At 42.2% G+C, this 19974-nt stretch overlaps 1 protein-coding gene across 2 annotated transcripts in view; it reads left to right on the forward strand.

Moving 5' to 3' along the window:
• The window catches only part of rassf1 (Ras association domain family member 1), a 41146-nt gene that overhangs the window by 9122 nt on the left and 12050 nt on the right, over positions 1-19974 (forward strand). Inside the window, exon 2 of one of the 2 annotated variants that reach the window (XM_008105045.3) lies at positions 3110-3234. In XM_008105045.3, the coding sequence (XP_008103252.1) occupies positions 3110-3234 (125 nt within the window). Of the gene's footprint in view, positions 1-3109; positions 3235-6846; positions 7296-19974 lie in introns of those variants that run through there. The other variant, XM_008105046.3, reaches the window with a different exon arrangement.

Raw genomic sequence — 19974 nt, forward strand, 5'->3', positions numbered from 1 at the left:
TAGATTTTTACTTCAGATACTTACTTTAAATTGTGATCTTTTCATAACTACATCATGAATTAAAACTGTTCCAGATTCCTTACTCCAGAATCAAGTGGTCCAAAATTGTGGCTTTCATGAGGAGTGAATGAATTAATGCAAGTGCATTCTGGTGAGGCCTCTAAATCAGAGCAGAAGTTTTGCAATTTGCTGTCACTAGAGGGTGTTAGTGTTTAAAGAACTTTCCTGTCAATTGCATGTACTGTATATGTGTGCTTCTGTGGGTTCAATTCAATTCAATTCATCTGTTGATTTATGGCAATCCCATAAATTTCATAGGTTTTTTAAAACAAGGACAAATCAGAGATTATTTGCTATAATCTCCCTCTAAAATATCATATCACATTTTATTATTATTACAGTAGAGTCTCACTAATCCAAGCCTCGCTTGTCCAAGCCTCTGGATAATCCAAGCCATTTTTGTAGTCAATGTTTCCAATATATCGTGATATTTTGGTGCTAAATTTGTAAATACAGTAATTACAACATAACATTATTGCGTATTGAACTGCTTTTTCTGTCAAATTTGTTGTATAACATGAAGTTTTGGTGCTTAATTTGTAAAATCATTACCTAATTTGATGTTTAATAGGCTTTTCCTTGATCAGTCCTTATAATCCAAGATATTCGCTTATCCAAGCTTCTGCCGGCCCATTTAGCTTGGATTAGTGAGACTCTACTGTATTAGCAATGATTATGACAATGTGTAGAAAGGCTTTGCACTATGGAATTAGGTATCACAGACTTTAAATAATGTAGTTGATAAAGGTGCATAACTAGGTGAGAAAGCTATGGCCCTCTAGATATTATTGAAGTCATATGGGAATAGAATCCAACTACCCCTGGAGGGCCATAAGCTACCTACTCCTGAACTATTGGAGCCTAATTTCTGCTGTTGAGAAGCTTCTGATATACTCTGAACCACATGACATCATCTTTCAGAAATCTTGGAGAACAGGTGAGGTGGTTGTGGACTACAGATGAACACACATTTCCCTCTCTTCAAAACAAGATCATTATAATTATCATCAGCCAGGGATCTGTAGACCTATCAGCCAGGGAAAGTGTTAAAATTTATTGCATAGGAGTCTCACAAATACTTTGATGGCATTGCAGTGATTAGTAGGCACTAGCATGGGTTTGTAAAGAACTGCCAAACTAATCCTCTTCTACTACAATTATGTTCTTAAACTACTGAGTTCCTATTTCATGGCTGAGATGTGCATCACGTAAGATCAGTTCACAAAGTTGAAGGAAAAGTATGAAGTAAGCATTCCTCTTTGGAGCACAGACTTGTTAGTTCTAACAATCATATTGGAGAGAGTGGATATGTGTTTTAAAAGATTGCATTTGCAACAAGGAAGCACACTCAGCATTTTTTAGAAATTAAAATACTTCATTTTTTTAAATACACAAAATGGTACTAAACATGGGGTGAGATAACTCGGATGCTAGTAAGTAAGGCGTGTTGGGGATACACTACATGAAAGTAACAACATTCCACACACAGTATCAAGTGAATGCTTTCTGGAGAAATAATTACACTTTTCAAAGAACTTGAAAGAACATATGGATGCTTGAAAGGGCATTTCCATCTGCAACAAAATAATTTATTACAGATATGCCATCTGGCTTGTGCTTTACTGTTTAGTTGCTGTCTCTGCATGAAAACCACATCTGGGAAGGCTTTTAGATAATCATACTCTACAAAAGATTCTAATTTGCATATAGCATAATGATTAACCAAGTCATGATGGTGCTGATATAGAAAGACGTTGTGTTCCCAGTGTTGCTTTTTATACCAGCTTAGGCAAACACTAGAAATAGAAATCTTCAAGAGCATCCCATTTTGAGAGCAAGGGTTCTCACCTGGTATGTGGGGACATGTTATGTTGGATTTCCAAAACTTGTACAATTTATATTTTCTCAAAGTTTGTTTCCACAGTTTTTCCAAATAAACGACCTCTCTTTAAAAAGAATATATTGCCCTTTCTGTCTTGCAGTTGGGCTTTTTACAAAACTACATTGTCGGATTGAAAACTGGAGAACTCCTGTGTCTTAATGGCTGTGTAGGAGAAGGAATTTCAGCAGGTACTTCTTGTCACACAACGAAGAGACACCTGCTAAAAGTCCCTCTTCTACACAACCATTAAAGATACAGAGTTATAATTCATTGTTCAGTCATTATTCTCTTTTAATCAAAGCAATGCAAAACATAAATGTTGAAACCTAGGTATGCCTGGTACTTCCTACGCCAAAGATGGTGTGCAACAGCATCAACTGAGCGGTATTGGGCAATAGGCATTCTTCTCACATGATAATATATCCCATGTGTCAGTTCCAGCCTATCCAAGCAGAAAATAATTGTAGGTTTCCTTTTAAAAGTGAGGCCTTTATCCTGGCAGGTGGCCAAGTGGCTGCCATGGAAAGGTGGTGCCTCCAGACAAACAGCCTTTCAGATCTCTTCCTTTGAAGAGCAGGGGATCACTATCTTTGCTGGCAAGCTCTATCTTTCTGTTGGGAGGCTACACAAAGACTACACAGAGGAGGCACTCATTAAAGCAATGCCCTAGAGACAAAGCCTGCACTGCATGTCAAGTAAATACAAAGGTGGAAAATTGAAATCTTAGCATGGTAAAAATGAAATGCTAATAGGAGTCTCGTGTGATCACATGCATCCTCCAAGAGCAAATGACGGAGGCACAGAAATGTGGGGAGATAAGCTGCCCTTTTTGTCAGAGGGCACAGAACTGTTAAAATGGAAATCTACCAGCCCATGTTATAAGGTGTTATAGTGCTTAGAATGTTCCTGGATGAAAGGAAGTGCTGAAAAGCTTGTTATCTAATTGACACATGTTACAGTGGTTAATCTTTTGCCTTCCCCACCACAAAGCCATTTCCTTCCCATTCCCAGCTGCAAAGTGTGTGAAATGAGCAATGAATTTGATCTGGCCTACCTCTGAGGCAAATACTGCTTTTCATGACTAAATTCATAGATTTCTTTTATACTTGCACTTTGCCTTCTTGTTTAATGGTTAATTTCTTTCATTTTTTTCCCTTCCCTCCTTAGACTGCAAGTTTATTTGTCATTATCGATGCCGTGCTCTGATCCGGCTTGACTGCAGTGGCCCCAGATATCAAGACAATGATCAGAATGAAGGCAGTGAACAGACTGTGGAAAAAGATACCAATGTGGTAGGGAAAAAAGTTCTGATTCTTATACAGGCTGTGAAAATGTAAAGATAATCTTCTGAACTAAAGAAAATATGTTTGGAATGGCAGCAAACTCTTTATGGCAATTAACGTGCATGATAAGCATGTGGATCCAAATCAAAGAGCAAATGTCAGTCTTTTGAACTTTCTGGTAAAGGATCATGGATAGTCGATAATGGAAAATACTTTAGTCTGACCTTTAGATGGATCAGTGGTCTGATTGATTTAGTAAGAGAGTGCCATATGTTCATATCCTGTATGTATGTGGTGTTCCCCAACACAGATATAAGTTGAGTATCCCTTATCCAGAAATTTGAAATACTCCCAAAATCATTCACATGGGTGGCTGAATTAATGGCACTTTCTGATGGTTCAATGTACACAAACTTTGTTTCAAGCAAAAATTATTGAAAATGCTGTGTATAAAATTACTTTTATGCTAAGTGTGTAATGTGTATATGAAACATCAATTAATTTTGTGTTTAGAATTGGTTCCAATTATATATGCAATTGTATATGCAAATATTCCAAAATCCTAAACACTTCTGGTCCCAGGCATTTTGGATAAGGGATACTCAACCTGTATTGGAAAGTGTTGCATGTAGTAACAAAATTTAACAATACCACTTAACCGAAAAAGCAGGACTGCTTTCTGATGATGCGGAAATAAGTATGTTAGCAGTTAACCATTTGCTTCTAATGTTAGGAGGTGTTTTTCTTGAGCCCAGAGGAAAACCTCATATACCAAAATGTGCACTTGGCCCAGCTGGGCAAATCCATACACACCCCTGCCAAGATATTTAGGAACTCTGTACTGTAATGACACCACTTTCTTCATAAACTCCACACTGTCAGGTCTCTTTCATTTTATTTACTTTAGAAAGATGCACGTTGAACATTTTCAAATGTTCACTGCACAATGACCAGCCAGGCCTTTGCATATAGTTAAAAATAGAAACTTTAAAAAAAATTAAGTGGGAAGAAATAAAAATCAAATGTTCAAAACATATTTTATGCCAAAACAATTATCTGGTTTTGTGATTATTGCATATAATAGTAGCACTGGGAACATATGTTTTTTAGCAGGAGGAATAAGGACATTTAATGTAGCAAGAGGCACATTTTAGATCATGAAGAAGGATGATAGTCATGTTACTGGATATGTAGGTAATCACCTTAATTTCCTCAACATATGGAGCAATTAGCTAAATTTTCAATACAAGCAGAGACTTAGCAGAAGGGAGAGGACTATAAATTTCAATATATTCAGCGTAACAGATCCAATTCCATGCTGTTGGGGCAGAGATGCTAGCTGCAGCTGGGGCTGAGTGCTACTTGACATGACCCTGGGGACAGGTAGCACCAGAAGGGCAGGCACTTGGAGACCTGAGACCCATCAGCCCAGCTGGGAATGGTCATTGCCAATTAACGTACTGCCACGCACTGCAGCAAAGGCTTCTGCAGTGTGACTAAATTGCCTAGCAACAGCGCTCGTGAGCTATTTACAGGATAGATGGAACCGTAAAGGTGTATGTGCATGAGGGGTGTTTGCATAGAAATCCCCAGTTGTGTGCTAACAAGGTCATATTCATGCTCTTCCATCTCTTTGACCCCTCTCTGCACTTTGTCGTGTAATTTAAACTACCTTATCTATTAAAAGCTTTCTTGATTAGTATCAATTTCCCCTCACTGATGATTTTTTGACAAAGAGTTCTAAGATCCACAGCTACAAACAGGGCCAGCCCCACTATGGAGGCCACGTGAGGCCTCTGCCTCGGGCGCAGGTCCGGGGGGGCGCCGTCAGGCTGGGCGGGAGGCGGGGCACCGCCCTGGCAGTGCCCCGCCTCCTGCCCAGTGCGCCCTGGCCCGTCTGGCCTTTTCTAGCTGGCCAGACTGCAGCGGAGGTCCCTCCAGGCCTCAATCGCGGCCTGGAGGGACCTCCGCTGCAGTCTGGCCAGCTAGAAAAGGCCAGACGGGCCAGGGCGAATAGCGTGGGAGGCGGGGCCAACTCTGGCCCCGCCTCCCACGCTATTCGCCCTGGCCCCGCCTCCCACGCTGCGTGGGAGGCGGGGCCAGGGCACGCTGGGCGGGGCCAGGGCGTGGGAGGCGGGGCCGGTGGCGCTTTTCAGCACCCCCGCTTAACATTAAAAATTATCTCCGGCCAGCCCTGGCTACAAAGAGAAATTAAAGTCTCCAAAGAAAGTATTTCACATAATGTGGAGTAAAACTATGAAATTTGAGTTGTTGTGAGTTTTCCAGGCTGTATGGCCATGTTCCAGAAGCATTCCCTCCTGACGTTTCACCCACATCTATGGCAGGCATCCTCACAGGTTGTGAGGACGCCTGCTATAAATGTGGGCAAAACATCAGGAGAGAATGCTTCTGGGACGTGGCCATACAGCCCAGAAAACTCACAGTAACCCAGTGATTCTGGCCATGAAAGCCTTCTACAACATATGGAATTTGAGACTGAAAAATGCACTGCTGACTCAAAATCTAATCCTACATTGGTCCTACAGACAATTATCATCACTTCATGGAAATTGCACCCCCAAACTGTGCTTACGGTTCTGATATTGACATACATGTATGTGTACCTTCAAATCAACTTTTGATTTATGGTAACTCCATGATTTTTCATAGGCTTATTCTAAGGCAAGGAATAGTCAGATGTGGTTTGGGACATTTCCTTTGAAATATATTCTTACACTGCCCAATTTTTGTTGATGGTCTTCCACCCAAGTACTAAACCAGGATAGTCTCTGGGTAGCTGTGAGTTTTCCAGGCTGTACAGCCATGATCCAGAAGCATTCGCTTCTGACGTTTCGCCCACATCTATGGCACTGCAGGCATCCTCAGAGGTTGTGAGGTCGGTTGGAAACCAGGCCTCACAAAAGTCCAGGGTGGAAGAAAGAACTCTTGTCTGTTGGAGGCAAGTGTGAATGTTGCAACCGATCACCATGATTAGCATTGAAAAGCCTTGCCGCTTCAAAGCCTGGCTGTTTCCTGCCTAGGTGAATCCTTTGTTGGGAGGTGTTAGCTGGCCATGATTGTGGAATCCCTCTGTTTTCAGAGAGTTGTACCGGCTGTTAGGAATGGTGGGAATTGAAGTCCAAAACACTTGGAGAGCCGAAGTTTGCCCATGCCTGCTGGAGTGTGCCTACTACTTCCTCAGAATGAAATCCTACTGCCTAATGTTGCCTCTCCCCCCCCCCCCCCCCCCTTGTTTAAGGTTCTGTTGTTGACATACGTGTGCCTTCAAGTCACATGTTGATTTATGGCAACGGCATGGATTTTTTCATGGCAACGGCATGGAATACTCAGAGGTGGTTTGGCCACTTCCTTCCCCTACAATGCGGCCTGGTTGGCTGTTCCCCATCCACGCGTTCACCAGGGCCGGCCCGCCTGAGCTTGCTTTTCCAGCTGGAGTCGGGAAAAGCGAACGCCTGAGGGAGGGAGGGCAGCCCGACGCCGAAGCTGCTTTGGGGATGAAATCACTGCAGAAGGGAGGGCGGGGCCAAGAGGGGAAGCAGTTCTTTTTCTGGAGGGCGGGGGAGGAGGAGAGCCGCGCGCCGGCTTCCCCGTCCAATCAGGGAGCCGCATTGGGGAGAAGTGTGTACGTTTCAATCCCAACGGCTGCCAGAAGCGCGAGGGAGGGATTCGAGGAAGGAGCTCGAGCCTCGCTGCCTCCTTTAGTGCCACACTCGCAGCCGCAGCGGGGGGAAAAGGGGAGCGCGCGCACTGCAGTGCTTTCCTCCTTCGCGGCTGGTGGATTCTGCGGTCCTTTGAGGGCGCGGCCCACGCGAAGAAGAGAGCCATTTTAACCACCCGGCTGAGAGGAGGCTCCCTTCAGCCTCGTCTCTGCCTCTCCTGAGGCCACGCTGGGTATGAGCGAGGGCCAGGCGGGGGCCACCCCGTCTTTCGAGATGACCTGGAGCAGCACCACCAGCAGCGGCTACTGCAGCCAAGAGGACTCCGACTCCGAGCTGGAACAGTACTTCACAGCCCGGACCTCCTTCATCCGAAAGCCCCACAAGGAGAAGGTGAGCCCCAGCAGCACATACACCATCTCCTCCCTTCCGTCTTCCCAAGGCTGGGCTGATTATAATGGGAGATGTTGAGGGGACACTGCAGCTTAGTCTAAACCAGGCTGGGCAAACGTGGGCCCTCCAGGTGTTTTGGACTCCAACCCTCACCATTCCTAACAGTCTACCGGTTGGGTTGCTGTGTGTTTTCTGGGCTGTATGGCCATGTTCCAGAAGCATTCTCTCCTGACGTTTTGCCCACATTTATGGCAGGCATCTTCAGAGGCTGTGAGGTCTGCTGGAAACTAGGCAATAGGGGTTTATATATCTGGAAACACGGCTATAGCCAGAAAAAAATTTCAGTGGGAGTTTGAAACTTTTTTTAGCGAATCATGAAGAGTAGTTCCATAACACAAAATAATATAGCTGTCAGGCTCCATCGATAAACTTCAGTGGATACTCAAGACAGATAAACTTCAGCAGACACTCATGGGGATTTGGTTAACCAGTTAAAATTCATGAGTAAACCAGGTTTTTTTTTTTTAACCTGAAAAATTTTGGGGGAGGGTTGAACCCCTAACCCCCCCCCCCTTGGCTACAGCCCTGTGTGGAATGTCCAGGGTGGGAGAAAGAACTCTTGTCTGTTGGAGGCAAGTGTGAATGATGGCTAGCTTGATTAGTTGGCTAGCTTGATTAGTCTTGCAGCCTCAGTGTCTGGCTTCTTCCTGCCTGGGGAGATCCTTTGTTGTGTGATGTTTGCTGGCTCTACATCAAGGGAACCACTGACCGCATAGGGAAACTGATGAAGAAACCCAACTTACAAACTATCTACAGACCCACTAAGAAAATCCAACAAATGATACATTCGCTAAGAAATGATTCCCCCATGCAGGAAACAGTAAGGCTTTGAAGCTGCAAGGCTTTTTAATACTAATCAAGATGATCAGTTACAACATTCACACTTGCCTCCAACAGACAAAAGTAGTTTCTCCCACCCTGGACTTTCCACAGATATATAAACCTCACTTGCCTAGTTTCCAACAGACCTCACAACCTCTGAAGATGCCTGCCATAGATGCAGGTGAAACATCAGAAGAGAAGGCTTCTGGAACATGGCCATACAGCAACCCAGCCAGTGGGCTGTTAAGACTTGTGGGAGTTGGAGTCCAAAACACCTGGGGGGCCAAAGTTTGCCCATGCCTGGTCTACACCTTACTGGGAACTGGATCAGCTCCCACAAAGGGTGAGGATATCAATCCTGGCTCCTTAATTTCTCCATTGGCAAGGTACCATACCTGCAGTGTATTTCAAACCATCCCCACTTTTCTCTTTTCTGTATCAGCTTTTTCAGGTAAAAGTTGGTGAAAATTCAGTATTTATTTATTTGCTGTCCTTTTCTCACACCCGGCGTGACTAACACATTTCTTTAAAGCACTGGCATTGTTTATAGACACCTTCAAGGTCATGTGGCCGGCATGACTGCATGGAGCGCTGTTACCTTCCTGCTGGAGCTGTTCCTATTGATCTACTCTTATTTGCATGTTTTCAAACTGCTAGGTTGGCATAAGCTGGGGCTGACAGCGGAAGCTCAGCCTGCTCCCCGCATTTGAACTGCCAACCTTTCAGTCAGCAAGTTCTGCAGGTCAGCAGCAGTATAACCTGCTGCACCACCTGAGGGTCGCTAAATAGACTCAGCATGGTTTAGTGGCTTGAGCATTCGACTATGACTTGAGACCCAAGTTCAAATCCCTGCAGGGCCATGGCTACCCACTGGATGCCCTTGGGCGAGAGGAAGGCAAACAACACCACAATGAAAAATCTTTCAAAAAAATCCTGTGATGGGTTGCTGTGAGATTTCTGGGCTGTATGGCCATGTTCCAGAGCATTCTCTCCTGGCGTTTCGCCCACATCTATGGCAGGCATCCTCAGGTTTGTTGCAACATTCACACTTGCTTCAAACAGACAATATGTCCTTTCTCCCAACCTGGACTTTCCACAGATATATATAAACCCCACTTTCCTAGTTTCCAACAGACCTCACACCTCTGAGAATGCCTGCCATAGATGTGGGAGAAATGCCAGAAGAAAATGCTTCTGGAACATGGCCATGAACGCCTACAACAACACAAATCCTATGATGGGTCGCCATAAGTTGGAAATGACTTCAATGCACACAGCAACAACAGGGCTAACAAGTTCCTGTTAATAAATGCCAAATTTAACTGGAGAACAGCCCAGGAAAACAAAAACTTGGAAATGAATAAGAATAATACGATAGAAGGATGAGTTATTTTCCATAGTCATAAAGCTGGTTTAGAAATACTCAGTTTGTCTTAACTCAGTTTGACTTGTTTCCTTTTGGGGGAGGTATTAAGAATGTGGTTAAGCGCACTTGACATTTGGGGGGTAAGAACTCACATGAAGTAGCAGTTTGACAGAAGTAACTAAGTCCAAAAATAAAAGTGCCAAAACAGCAGGCAACAATAAACAAAATTATGTAGTCTTTTTAGATTGTGTGAACAGAATCCAAATTGGTATACCAATTTCCTTTGAAAAGGGAGGATTAGGTAGTAGATTTGGGAGAAATGGCTGGACTGTTGCTGTTGGCAGGACTTCACAGAGATAACAATGCTTTAAGCTACTTAGGGTGGGGATGGTATGAATAAAAAGAAATGCAGGTTAATACTAACTTTGCTGGATAACTATCACCTGTCATTTTGTTTCTAACAGTAAGCTCAAAGGGAAAAAGTTGCCTGTGCATGCCCATTAATGTGTCATCACCCAGAAACACTAGTAGGAGACACACTTGGGAAAGGAGGCCTAATAGAAACAACAGGTGTGGGATTATGTCTTTAAAAGGAAGATTGTCTACAGCCGGAAGGCCTTAAACCACTGTGGCAGATTAGCACACTTCATTCGAAAGGAATGAATGGTCATTTGAGGACAAAATGGAATTACTGTATGATGCTTCAATGTGATGACAAAGCAACTAACATAACTATCATCCATGTTGGTGATAGTTATAAAATATTGCCTTCAGTTTGTATGTAAAAGTTCCCGAAGTTATTTCTACATCCTGGCTTAATTCAAGGTGTGTTGTATCTTTTACCATTTTCCAAAGATAGCAGCTCAAGAGCTAAATAATACTTGGATCTCCACAAGAATCCTTGACTTGCTGCCACCATGACTTGCCAGTGCCTTTCACTCATTTGGAAAGTTTTAAAAATGTTGGCAGCATAGTAAGTAAATGATTTAGAAATTATACATGAGCAGTATATGGAAGAGGGCCCTGCTTATGTTAGTTAGCAGGAAAGAGGATAAATTCATGTGAAGAAAATAGAAATTGATTTTATATCTTGATTCTTCCAAGGATTTGGATGTAGAACATAATTTCACATTACCTTTGGTTCTCAGATTTCCTTCTGCAAAATTAGATGTTTGAAAATTCAGTTATCGGTACGTATTAACATGTATTAAAATGATATCATTTTATTTCAGTTTATTTATTTCAATTATTTATACCCCGCCCTTCTCACCCGAGGGGACTCAGGGCGGCTTACAAGTGGCAATTGATGCCGTTACACTGTTATACAATGAACTAAAATGTTAAAACAGTTAAAACAGTCATAAAATACAATATACAATATTTTACATTAGTTACTTTATGCTAGAGAAGAGGCTTGGTTACCATTTCTACTTAAGGGAAAGGCGCATGAGCTTAAAGCTGCCTAGAATGTATCCACATGGATACAGGAACTGCTTGCTCAGTTATGTATTATGCAGTTTTCATAACAGGTTTTGTTGCATTTAAATTCACTCAAGGTCCTGAAAAAATAATTCAGAGCAAATAACAATCTAGGCCAGATTCATACAGACATAGAATAAAATCTACATACATACATTTTATTTCTAAATCTGTTGTTTTCCCTTTCTTCTGCCAGATTTGTACTCTTGACATTATTTAAGGAGAAAGTGACTGCCACAGAGGATTTCAATGTTATTACTATTGTTTTGATAAGTGAAATGATGTGGCCAGTATTCATGTGAATACATTGTAATACTAAACTCTCTAGGTTATCTGACCCAGGCTATCCAATCTCAGAATTACGTAATGGGGTTTTGTTCTCACTACAATCATGCTGAAGTTTAGCACTTCACTTATCCTCATGAAGAATGAATGGCATGGACGGTAAATATTCGCCTGTTAATCTTAAGCATGTATAATCAGTGATTGTCTGATTATGGATTCTATTTCCTGGCAATTATAGATGCTTGGGATGTGTCATATCACATTGTGATGTTGAAATTCACTCTTACATTGTTGATCCAATCCCCAATGATTCATGCTACTGCCTAAGTAAGGCGGTAGCATGTCTTGTTAAAAATTCCTATAAAAATATGAAAATATAGAGCAATTCATTCAATTTTTTTTCTCTCTCTGCTACTAGGTGTTCATTGCCAGGGAAGAAAAAATACTAGTTGTTACTATTGTATTATCGGGAATAACTGAACTTGCCTAAGGAATCAAGGCAAGTGTAGGTGTAAACATGCAGGTGCAAGATGGAGCCAAGGCAGTCTGGACTTGTCTGAATAGTGATAGCTGTTAGAGCATTATTTAGTGCAGGGTTTCTCAAACCTTTTCAACCACTGAGTCCTTTTTGAAGCAAATGTTTCTCGTGGATTCCCAAGAAATATATATGTGTGTGTTTCAGACATAGGCCAGGCCAGTGGCAGGTGAGTGAAGTGTGTGAGAGCTAATTCACACAGTGCCAAAAAAACCTCCCAACAATATTTAAAATGAGGAAAAATGTAACTAACATAAATTTAACAATATTTCAGTGGAAGACCCCCCTGGGCCATCTAGTCCAACCCCCTTCTGCTATGCAGGAAAAACACAATCAAAGCACCCTCAACAGATAGCTATCCAGTAGGCTTGATCGATCCACGAAAAATTTGATTCTAAACTCGTTTCAAAACTAGAGGGGGGCAGCTTTTCGTTTCTGATGGTATTTCCGAATTTGGCCCCCCAAAAAATTTGAAATTAACGAAAATTCGTTATTTTCTAAATTAATTCGTTAATGGCGGACGCGCATGCGCAATTCCCAAAAACAGCACAGAGGGAGAGGACTTTACAGGACTCTCCCACCCTCATTTTTTGAGTGATCTTCTTCCAACTTGGTACAGTGGTAGAACACATTTAACACTGATAGCTCACCAAAATTTGGAACGTTTCCCTTATCCTCTGATTTTTGGCGAATTTTCATAGCTTTTATAATAAACCATTTTTTAATAATTGCAGAAATCTGTTCCTGGTTTGAAAGTCTTATTTCCTGTTAAATTGGGTTGTCTTTACTGTGAAAGTCATTGTTCTACTTCAGAAACTTTGTTTTTGTGGCTGAAACTTTGTTAAATTGGTGTGTGTGTGATATATACTGTGTATATATATAATATATATATAGTCCCTGCATAATGTGTGTGTGTGTGTGTGTGTGTGTATAGGTAAAGGTAAAGGTATCCCTTGACGTTAAGTTCAGTCATGTCTGACTCTGGGGGTTGGTGCTCATCTCCATTTCTAAGCCCAAGAGCCAGTGTTGTCCATAGACACCTCCAAGGTCATGTGGCCAGCATGACTACATGGAGTGCCATTACCTTCCCGCCAGAGCGGTACCTATTGGTCTACTCACATTGGCATGTTTTCAAGCTGCTAGGTTGGCAGAAGCTGGAGCTAACAGCGGGCACTCACTCTGCTCCCGGGATTTGAACCTGGGACCTTTCGGTCTGCAAGTTCAGCAGCTCAGTGCTTTAACACACTTCGCCATCGGGGCTCATGTATATATAATATACATACACATACACACAATGTGGAGAATATGTGGAAAGGTAGATAGATAAGTTGGGAGTCACAGCGAAGGCACCTTCCTGGGAGCAAGGTCTAATAATAATAATAAAAAAATCCCTTACAATATCCAAGATGGCTCACTGCTACAGAATCTTGGGAGGTTTAGTTTGATATGGTACCATTATTGGCAGAGAAAGCTAAGCTGTAGGAGTTGAAATCCAATCATTTATCCTCCCTATAGAATCAATTTTATATGCATTTTTAGCTACAGAAAAGCTAAAATCAGGACAGTAAAAGAACAACACCCAGAAAATGGGAATTCCAGACAGGAAACAATCAGGGCCAGCTAATACCTCCCAACAAAGGATTCCCCCAGGTAGGAAGCAGCCAGGCTTTGAAGCTGCAAGGCTATTCAGTGCTAATCAAGGTGACCAATTGCAACATTCACACTTGCCTCCCACAGACAAGAGTTCTTTCTCCCACCCTGGACCTTCCACAGATTATTATTATTATTGCTAATTGAGAGACCATGAAGGCCAGTCATATAGAAAAGGAGGGTGACTTTGTTTTTGCCGTCCTTTTTCCCTTGGCGCCTGGCCAATGGCCTTTTCAACCGGTACCGTGGACTTCATCTCCCAGAATCCCTGGTCTTTGAACCATCCACGAGGGTTTCTGGGAGTTGGAGTCCCGAACGCCATCCATTGGCATTGCTGGAAACCGCTTGGGTCTTCAACTCCCAGAATTCATAGCCATTGAAGAAGCTTGCAAGCGTTTCTGGGAGTTGGAGTCCAGAATGTTTTGCTGGCTGAGGTCGGAGCACAGCCACAGAGGGTGGTTTTCCTCTGTCGCCATCCTGCTGCCTTGGGCTTCCGAGCGGCTGCCCTTTGCAGGAGGGAAAGGTGGAGGAAGGGTTTGGCTGGGCCTGCTGCCTGAGAAGGGAGGCGAGGCCTAGCCAGGCGCCAAGCACTGGCCTCACATAGGACGCCGTCCCAGGAAAGAGATGCCCTCCCGGGAAGGGGCGAGGAGGTAGCGGAGGAGGGCGGGTGTACATGGATATGGAGATGTGTGTGTGCGTGTGCGTGTGTATGTATGTCGGCTGTTGGGGAAGGGCGGAAATTGAGGCCTGGATGTGCAGCGGCCGCCTGGAGCCTCCGCGGCCTTTCCGGCTGCCGGGGAAGGCGGCAAAGTGTATGGGTCCGTGGGGGGCACCTGGAAGCCCGCAGAGAGTAGCCACCTTTCGGGTGGCTTTTTTTTTTTTTTGCAAAAGCTTTTTTTTCCTAACGAAAAAAACGACGACATAACGAAAAACGGCCTCTCGCGATTCGAAACCGCGATATCCAGACGTGTGGACAACCAATGCTTCAAAATTGCTTCAAAACAAACGAAAATAACGAATTAATAACGGTTAACGGGGAAAACGAATTATTTGAGCAAGCCTACTATCCAGCCTTTGTATAAAAGATAATAAATAACAACAGCAGCAACAGAGATTCCAGGGACCATCCAGTCCAGTCCCCTTCTGCCTTGCAGGATAAAACACAATCAAAGCACCCCCAACAGATGGCTGTCCAGCCTTTGTAATGATGATGATGATGATGATGATAACAGAAACTCCAGGCACATTTGGCCGGGGGGGGGGGGCTCATCCACCTTCCTCTTCTTGGCAGTGGCAATTTTGGCAGCAGCGGGTCACTCAATATCCTCGTCAGCAGCAGCAATGGCTCCTCATGCTGCAAGGGCTGCTTCATGTGGATGCCACGTGGTCGCTAGGACCACGTGGCCAGCATGCTACAACGGTTGCTAGCCCCAAAATACTATATCAGGAAGTAAAGGAAGAGAAGCCATGGGCCAGGGGTGACAGAATGGTGGGAAGGAGGTGGGGCACCCGTGGAGCTTCTGAGCATTTCATGGAACCCCAAGGGCTCCGTGGAGCACAGTTTGAGAACCACTGCCCTAGTAGATACAAAGCCAAACAATGTTGTTTTCCCTTAAATTAAGTAAAACTTAATTCTATCTTAGCTTGCAGACCTTGATATATATATGACAGGGAAGGTTCATTGAAATCAGCGGCTGAAAAGGCTCTTGCTCATGAGGCCCAAATGTGTCTAACTTGGGAATGATGTAGATCTAGCAGACCTTTGAGGAGTCATATTTTTAGAGAAATAGAGCAGAAGGATATGAATCACCAGTGATTAAAGATGAGAGAGCAGAGTTGTAATACAATTTATTGCATCTGATAAGAGCAGAACAGACAGAAGAAAAAATGTGAAAGAGGAGAGAAGTTGGTAATTAGCAGTAAAACGTATCTGGTAATGTCAAGATGTAACTAGGAAGAAGTTGGCAACTTTATCTCATACATGTTGAGCATGAAGTGGTCCAGAAGTTTTGGAATTTATTTATTTGATTTCTGACTTTCTCCCAAAACCCATTCAGATTAATCTCAGATAAATAAATTTGGTTCCGATGTACATTGACTAGGTTTATATTTTGGCGTTGAAAAATGGTTTGTTATTTTCAAAGCAGTATTATTTGCTGTTTTCAAATCCAGAAGAGATACATATAGTTTGATTCTGCATGATAAAGGTGATAAATCTGGAATTCTTGTGATGGAACGTAGAAAATGCAGCTTGACAGGAGTAACACAACATCACAATTGCTCTATTCATCTGTGTCTTTAGCCATGGGATCAGGGTGACTTTCCCTCCCTAGACAGTTTTAGATTTCTCAATTATTCAAGTAGCATTCTTTCCCTTTAGGAACAACAAGTCTGTTGAAAAATAAACTGAAAATATCCTCTAGACCAGTGGTTCTCAACCTGTTGGTCCCCAGGTGCTTTGGCCTACAACTTCCAGAAATCCCAGCCAGTTTACCAGGTTGAGAACCACTGCTGTAGACTATCATCCCTGTTGGGTCTTAGGCTGCATCCAGTACATTTTCCTGGACTACCAAGACTGTTTGTGGTGGATGCAGTCTTACAAGGACTTCAGTAAAAAGAAAATAGCACAATGGTTAGCTCACTTTCTGGGTCTCTGTTACAGGTCTCTTCCTATCTGCCAAGGGAGGTCCAAGTATGGGATATAGGGGTTGAACTTTTCTCATTTCCTTTTTTATGCATTTCTGTCCATGTGATCACTTGGGTAATTGTAGTGCTGGACAGAAGGTTTTATTTCAGGATAGCAGAGAATTTGATAGAGATCCATGCTGTATCATAAGAGGATGAACTTAGTTTTAGGGGCTTGAGTTATTACAGATACGTCTAAAATTGTTACCGAGATTAAAAAAAATTCTGTGATACCATTAAAGCAAGATCTTTAAGTAAATAAATTTGAGTTTATCTCAGTTTCCTGTTTTGAGGATTGACAGTGGGTGTTTTTTTCCCCATTGGAAGTATTTTGACATAAATTATGTTGCTTTCAATATTTGTTTTTGCAGAAATGGAAATCTATCAATGTCTCAAAATATTCTGCCTCATGTGAACATGTGTTTTCTGGCTCTTGGTATTTGAATGTGATGAAATACTGTTCACTATACTCATAAGTCTATCTATATCAGATAAGCTTAAGGGCAGGAGCAAAAAAAGAGAAGGAAGAAAAGGTTTGGTGGAGAAAATGCCAAACGCTTTGAAAATGGGACATTTTTTATCACCTGAAATACTTCCTCATTCCTGGAGTCAGAAAATTTCCAGAAGTCATTCAGTGCAAGTGTTTAAAACAAATTACGGAAGCTAATTTCCTAGTCTTTCCCCCAGTGCACAACTCAAGGTGGTTTCATTAAAAATGAAATACAAATTGTTTGATTGATTTTAAAAACCCTACGCTTGTTAGAGTTTCACACCAACACTTTAAAACCAGGTCCCAATGAGTCACACCGTAAATGAGGTTGCTGGAAATCTACTATTTAGAGGTTTGTTAATACAGTATGAGCAAACTCCCTTGATCAATGGAAGGAAAAAGAAAGAGGGGCTACCAAGCGCAAGATGGATGAATGGTATCCTTGAAGTGACTGGCTTGACTTTGAAGGAGATAGGGATAGTGATGGCTGACAGGGAGCTCTGGCATGGGCTGGTCCATGAGATCACGAAGAGTCGGAAGCGACTGAATGAATAAACGACAACCACCTTTTATCAAGACACAGCACAAGAGCTTATAACTCAAATAAATTGTAGGGGTTATAATTGCCATATGGCATAAAATACACTTTTTGTATGTTTTGATTGTATTCTTTTAAATTGTAATCTGGTAAAAAGCAGGAGTAATAACAACAGGAACAATAATAATAGTGTCTTTCAGGTTAGTGTTAATATTTTGTGGTATACAGTAATGAAAATAAGATCAGTTTCATTCCATGTTTGCTTACCAGCCTTTCTAGTCAATTAATCATGTTTATGGGTCTCCGCTAGCGTGGAAGACACCATTCGTTTCCTAGGGAGAAATGAGAGGGAGAGTGCTATTACCTCATTACTGTCTCATGACCTTCCCAGAGGCATTGGTTTGGCCTTTGTAGGAAATAAGCATATAGGACTAGATGGTGCTGTGGTCTGATCTAGCAAGGCTCTTGGGGAGATGCTTTTGCACATCTCAGTAAAAATAGAGTTCCATTTTTCTTTTTTCAACATTGGTATCAAAAGAACAGAACTTTGTAATTAGCACGGGTTGTCTGCTAGCATTTCCGTCAGCAGCTGTTTAATATAATACTCTGTTTTTAATTTAGATCTTTAAAGTACTTCACCAATTCAAACCCCCAAAAAATATTTTAGGCTTTTGCTCTTTTAAGCAGAGACTGAATGGCCATATATTGAGGATTGTTTGATTGTGTATTCCTTCATGGCAGGGAGTTAAATTGGATGGTCCTTGGGATCTCTTCCAATTCTGATTCTGTTATTCTAGTTCTTTCTGCCTGCATGTATACTTCATTACTACATTTGCTAAGCAGTGGCCATCTTCCTTGTTCTATCTTTGCAAAAGAGCCACATATGCCACATAAGTGCTCTAAGAAAATGAAACCATGAAAATGGAGCTTCCCTGAGCTAAGACCCCATATCAGATTATATTTCAGTAATTACCAAGCTCTCTGCTCTGCTCTGAATGAAACAAGGACTTTTTTAAGTGGAAAGATTTCTGGTAACCCCATGTTCCTATGCACTGGCAGAGAATGCTAACTCTAATAGTCCACCAGGAATCAAACTACTGGTACATGCTAAGGGGTTCTTTCTTTTTGCAGAGATGAGGCAGAGTGGGCAGCACACATAAGCTCAGTTTGATCATAAAGATTGCTTATCTCCTTTCCTATAAGCCTTTCACCTGCTTTAATGTATGCTACATTCAAGCCCGTGAATTAATGTACATCAATACCACGTGTTTTGGAAGGACTCCAGTTTTAAACAGACCCAAGCCATTGCTTTTAAAAAACAATAAAATGTCTAAATAAAATAATGTTCATGATCGTCAACCAGAGACCTTATATTTAATAGCAGAAACATCAAAAACATGAGATCATCAATTACAGCAATATAATTATGCTATTTTTGATGGCATTTTAAAAGGCTTGGGAAAAATGAAGTGATTTTCTCTGGTCTGAAAAAACCCAGGAAGGATGCAAGTCAGGCCTCCTTGTTAATAATGCTGTAGATATTGTCAATACAGCTGCAAACATGCTTTCTTTGGCTGCCTTCTATCTGACTTTCAAGAGCACATAAAGAAGGGTCCCTGACATTGATCTCAGTGCATAGTCAGGTTCTTGTGATCAGGGTGACCCTTCGGGTGTCCAGTTGTCAAGATACACAATATTTTAAAGGTAAGCACCTGCAGTTGGAATTGTGCTCAGAAATTGACCAGGATTTTCAAGAACAGCAGTATATGCTCCCTAAAGTTAGTCCCAGTGAGTTGTCTAGGAACTGCATTTGAGACTAAATGAAGTTTTAGAAATCAATCTTCAAGGTAGTTCTATTTGCCATTGGAATCTTGTGCTAGCATAAGCTATGTCCAGGTTGATTTTCTTCTCTTTGGACTATTGCTACCCAAAGTTATGGTCCATGGACCAGAGCTGGTTCATGCATGACTTCCAGGAAAGAAAAAAAATTTCAGCCAGTAGGCACAAATACAGTGTTGGACACCGGCACATTGGAAAATAGAACTTCGTTGGTACCTGTACCTCAGGCTGAGAAGCACTGCTTTAGACAGTATTGATATTTGTCATATAATGTTGTCAATGACTGCATCGTAACACCAGCCATGAGTGTCTTCAAAAAATAAATTCTGCATTGTTTTTATTTGGAGTTTGGGCCTGCGAAACAGTTCTCCATTTTGTAAACAGGATGCGTATGTCCCTGCCTTGCTAGGCTTGAGAACAGGAGAGGGAGGAGCCCTTCCCATTCTGTCTAGAGCCATCTTTCCCTTTTGTTTGTCCCACCCTTGCAGATTTCCTCTTGTTCTTTTCCACAGGATATAAGAACTTCCCATTTAGTTCGTTGGGTCACATCTTTATTCATAGGAAAGGTTGCTTACCACAACACACCCAGTTTTTCACAGTCCACCCATGTTGTAGATGTCACTGGACTTCTGGGACTTTTGCAGAGTGATGAAGGACAGACTACTATTAAAAATATTTTTTCCACAGAACTGCCTGTACAGAGATATTAATCTGTGGCTCATAAACTGAAGGCTAGCATAAAATGAGAGAACAAAGCCACCACAACCTTCAGGGAATATATATTGAAGACGGGAATGGAGAAAAGCCAGGCTTCTTCTTGTTCTGCAATAAAGCTCAGCACCCTTTCTCCACAGAAATGTCTCCTCTCTTGCTGTAGGAAGTACCATTTAGTGTAAAACAGCAAAGGAGCCTCTTTAGATAATTCATGAA

The sequence above is a fragment of the Anolis carolinensis genome, chromosome 2 (genome assembly GCF_035594765.1).
Source record: "Anolis carolinensis isolate JA03-04 chromosome 2, rAnoCar3.1.pri, whole genome shotgun sequence".
In the NCBI taxonomy this organism is placed as follows: Eukaryota; Metazoa; Chordata; class Lepidosauria; order Squamata; family Dactyloidae; genus Anolis; species Anolis carolinensis.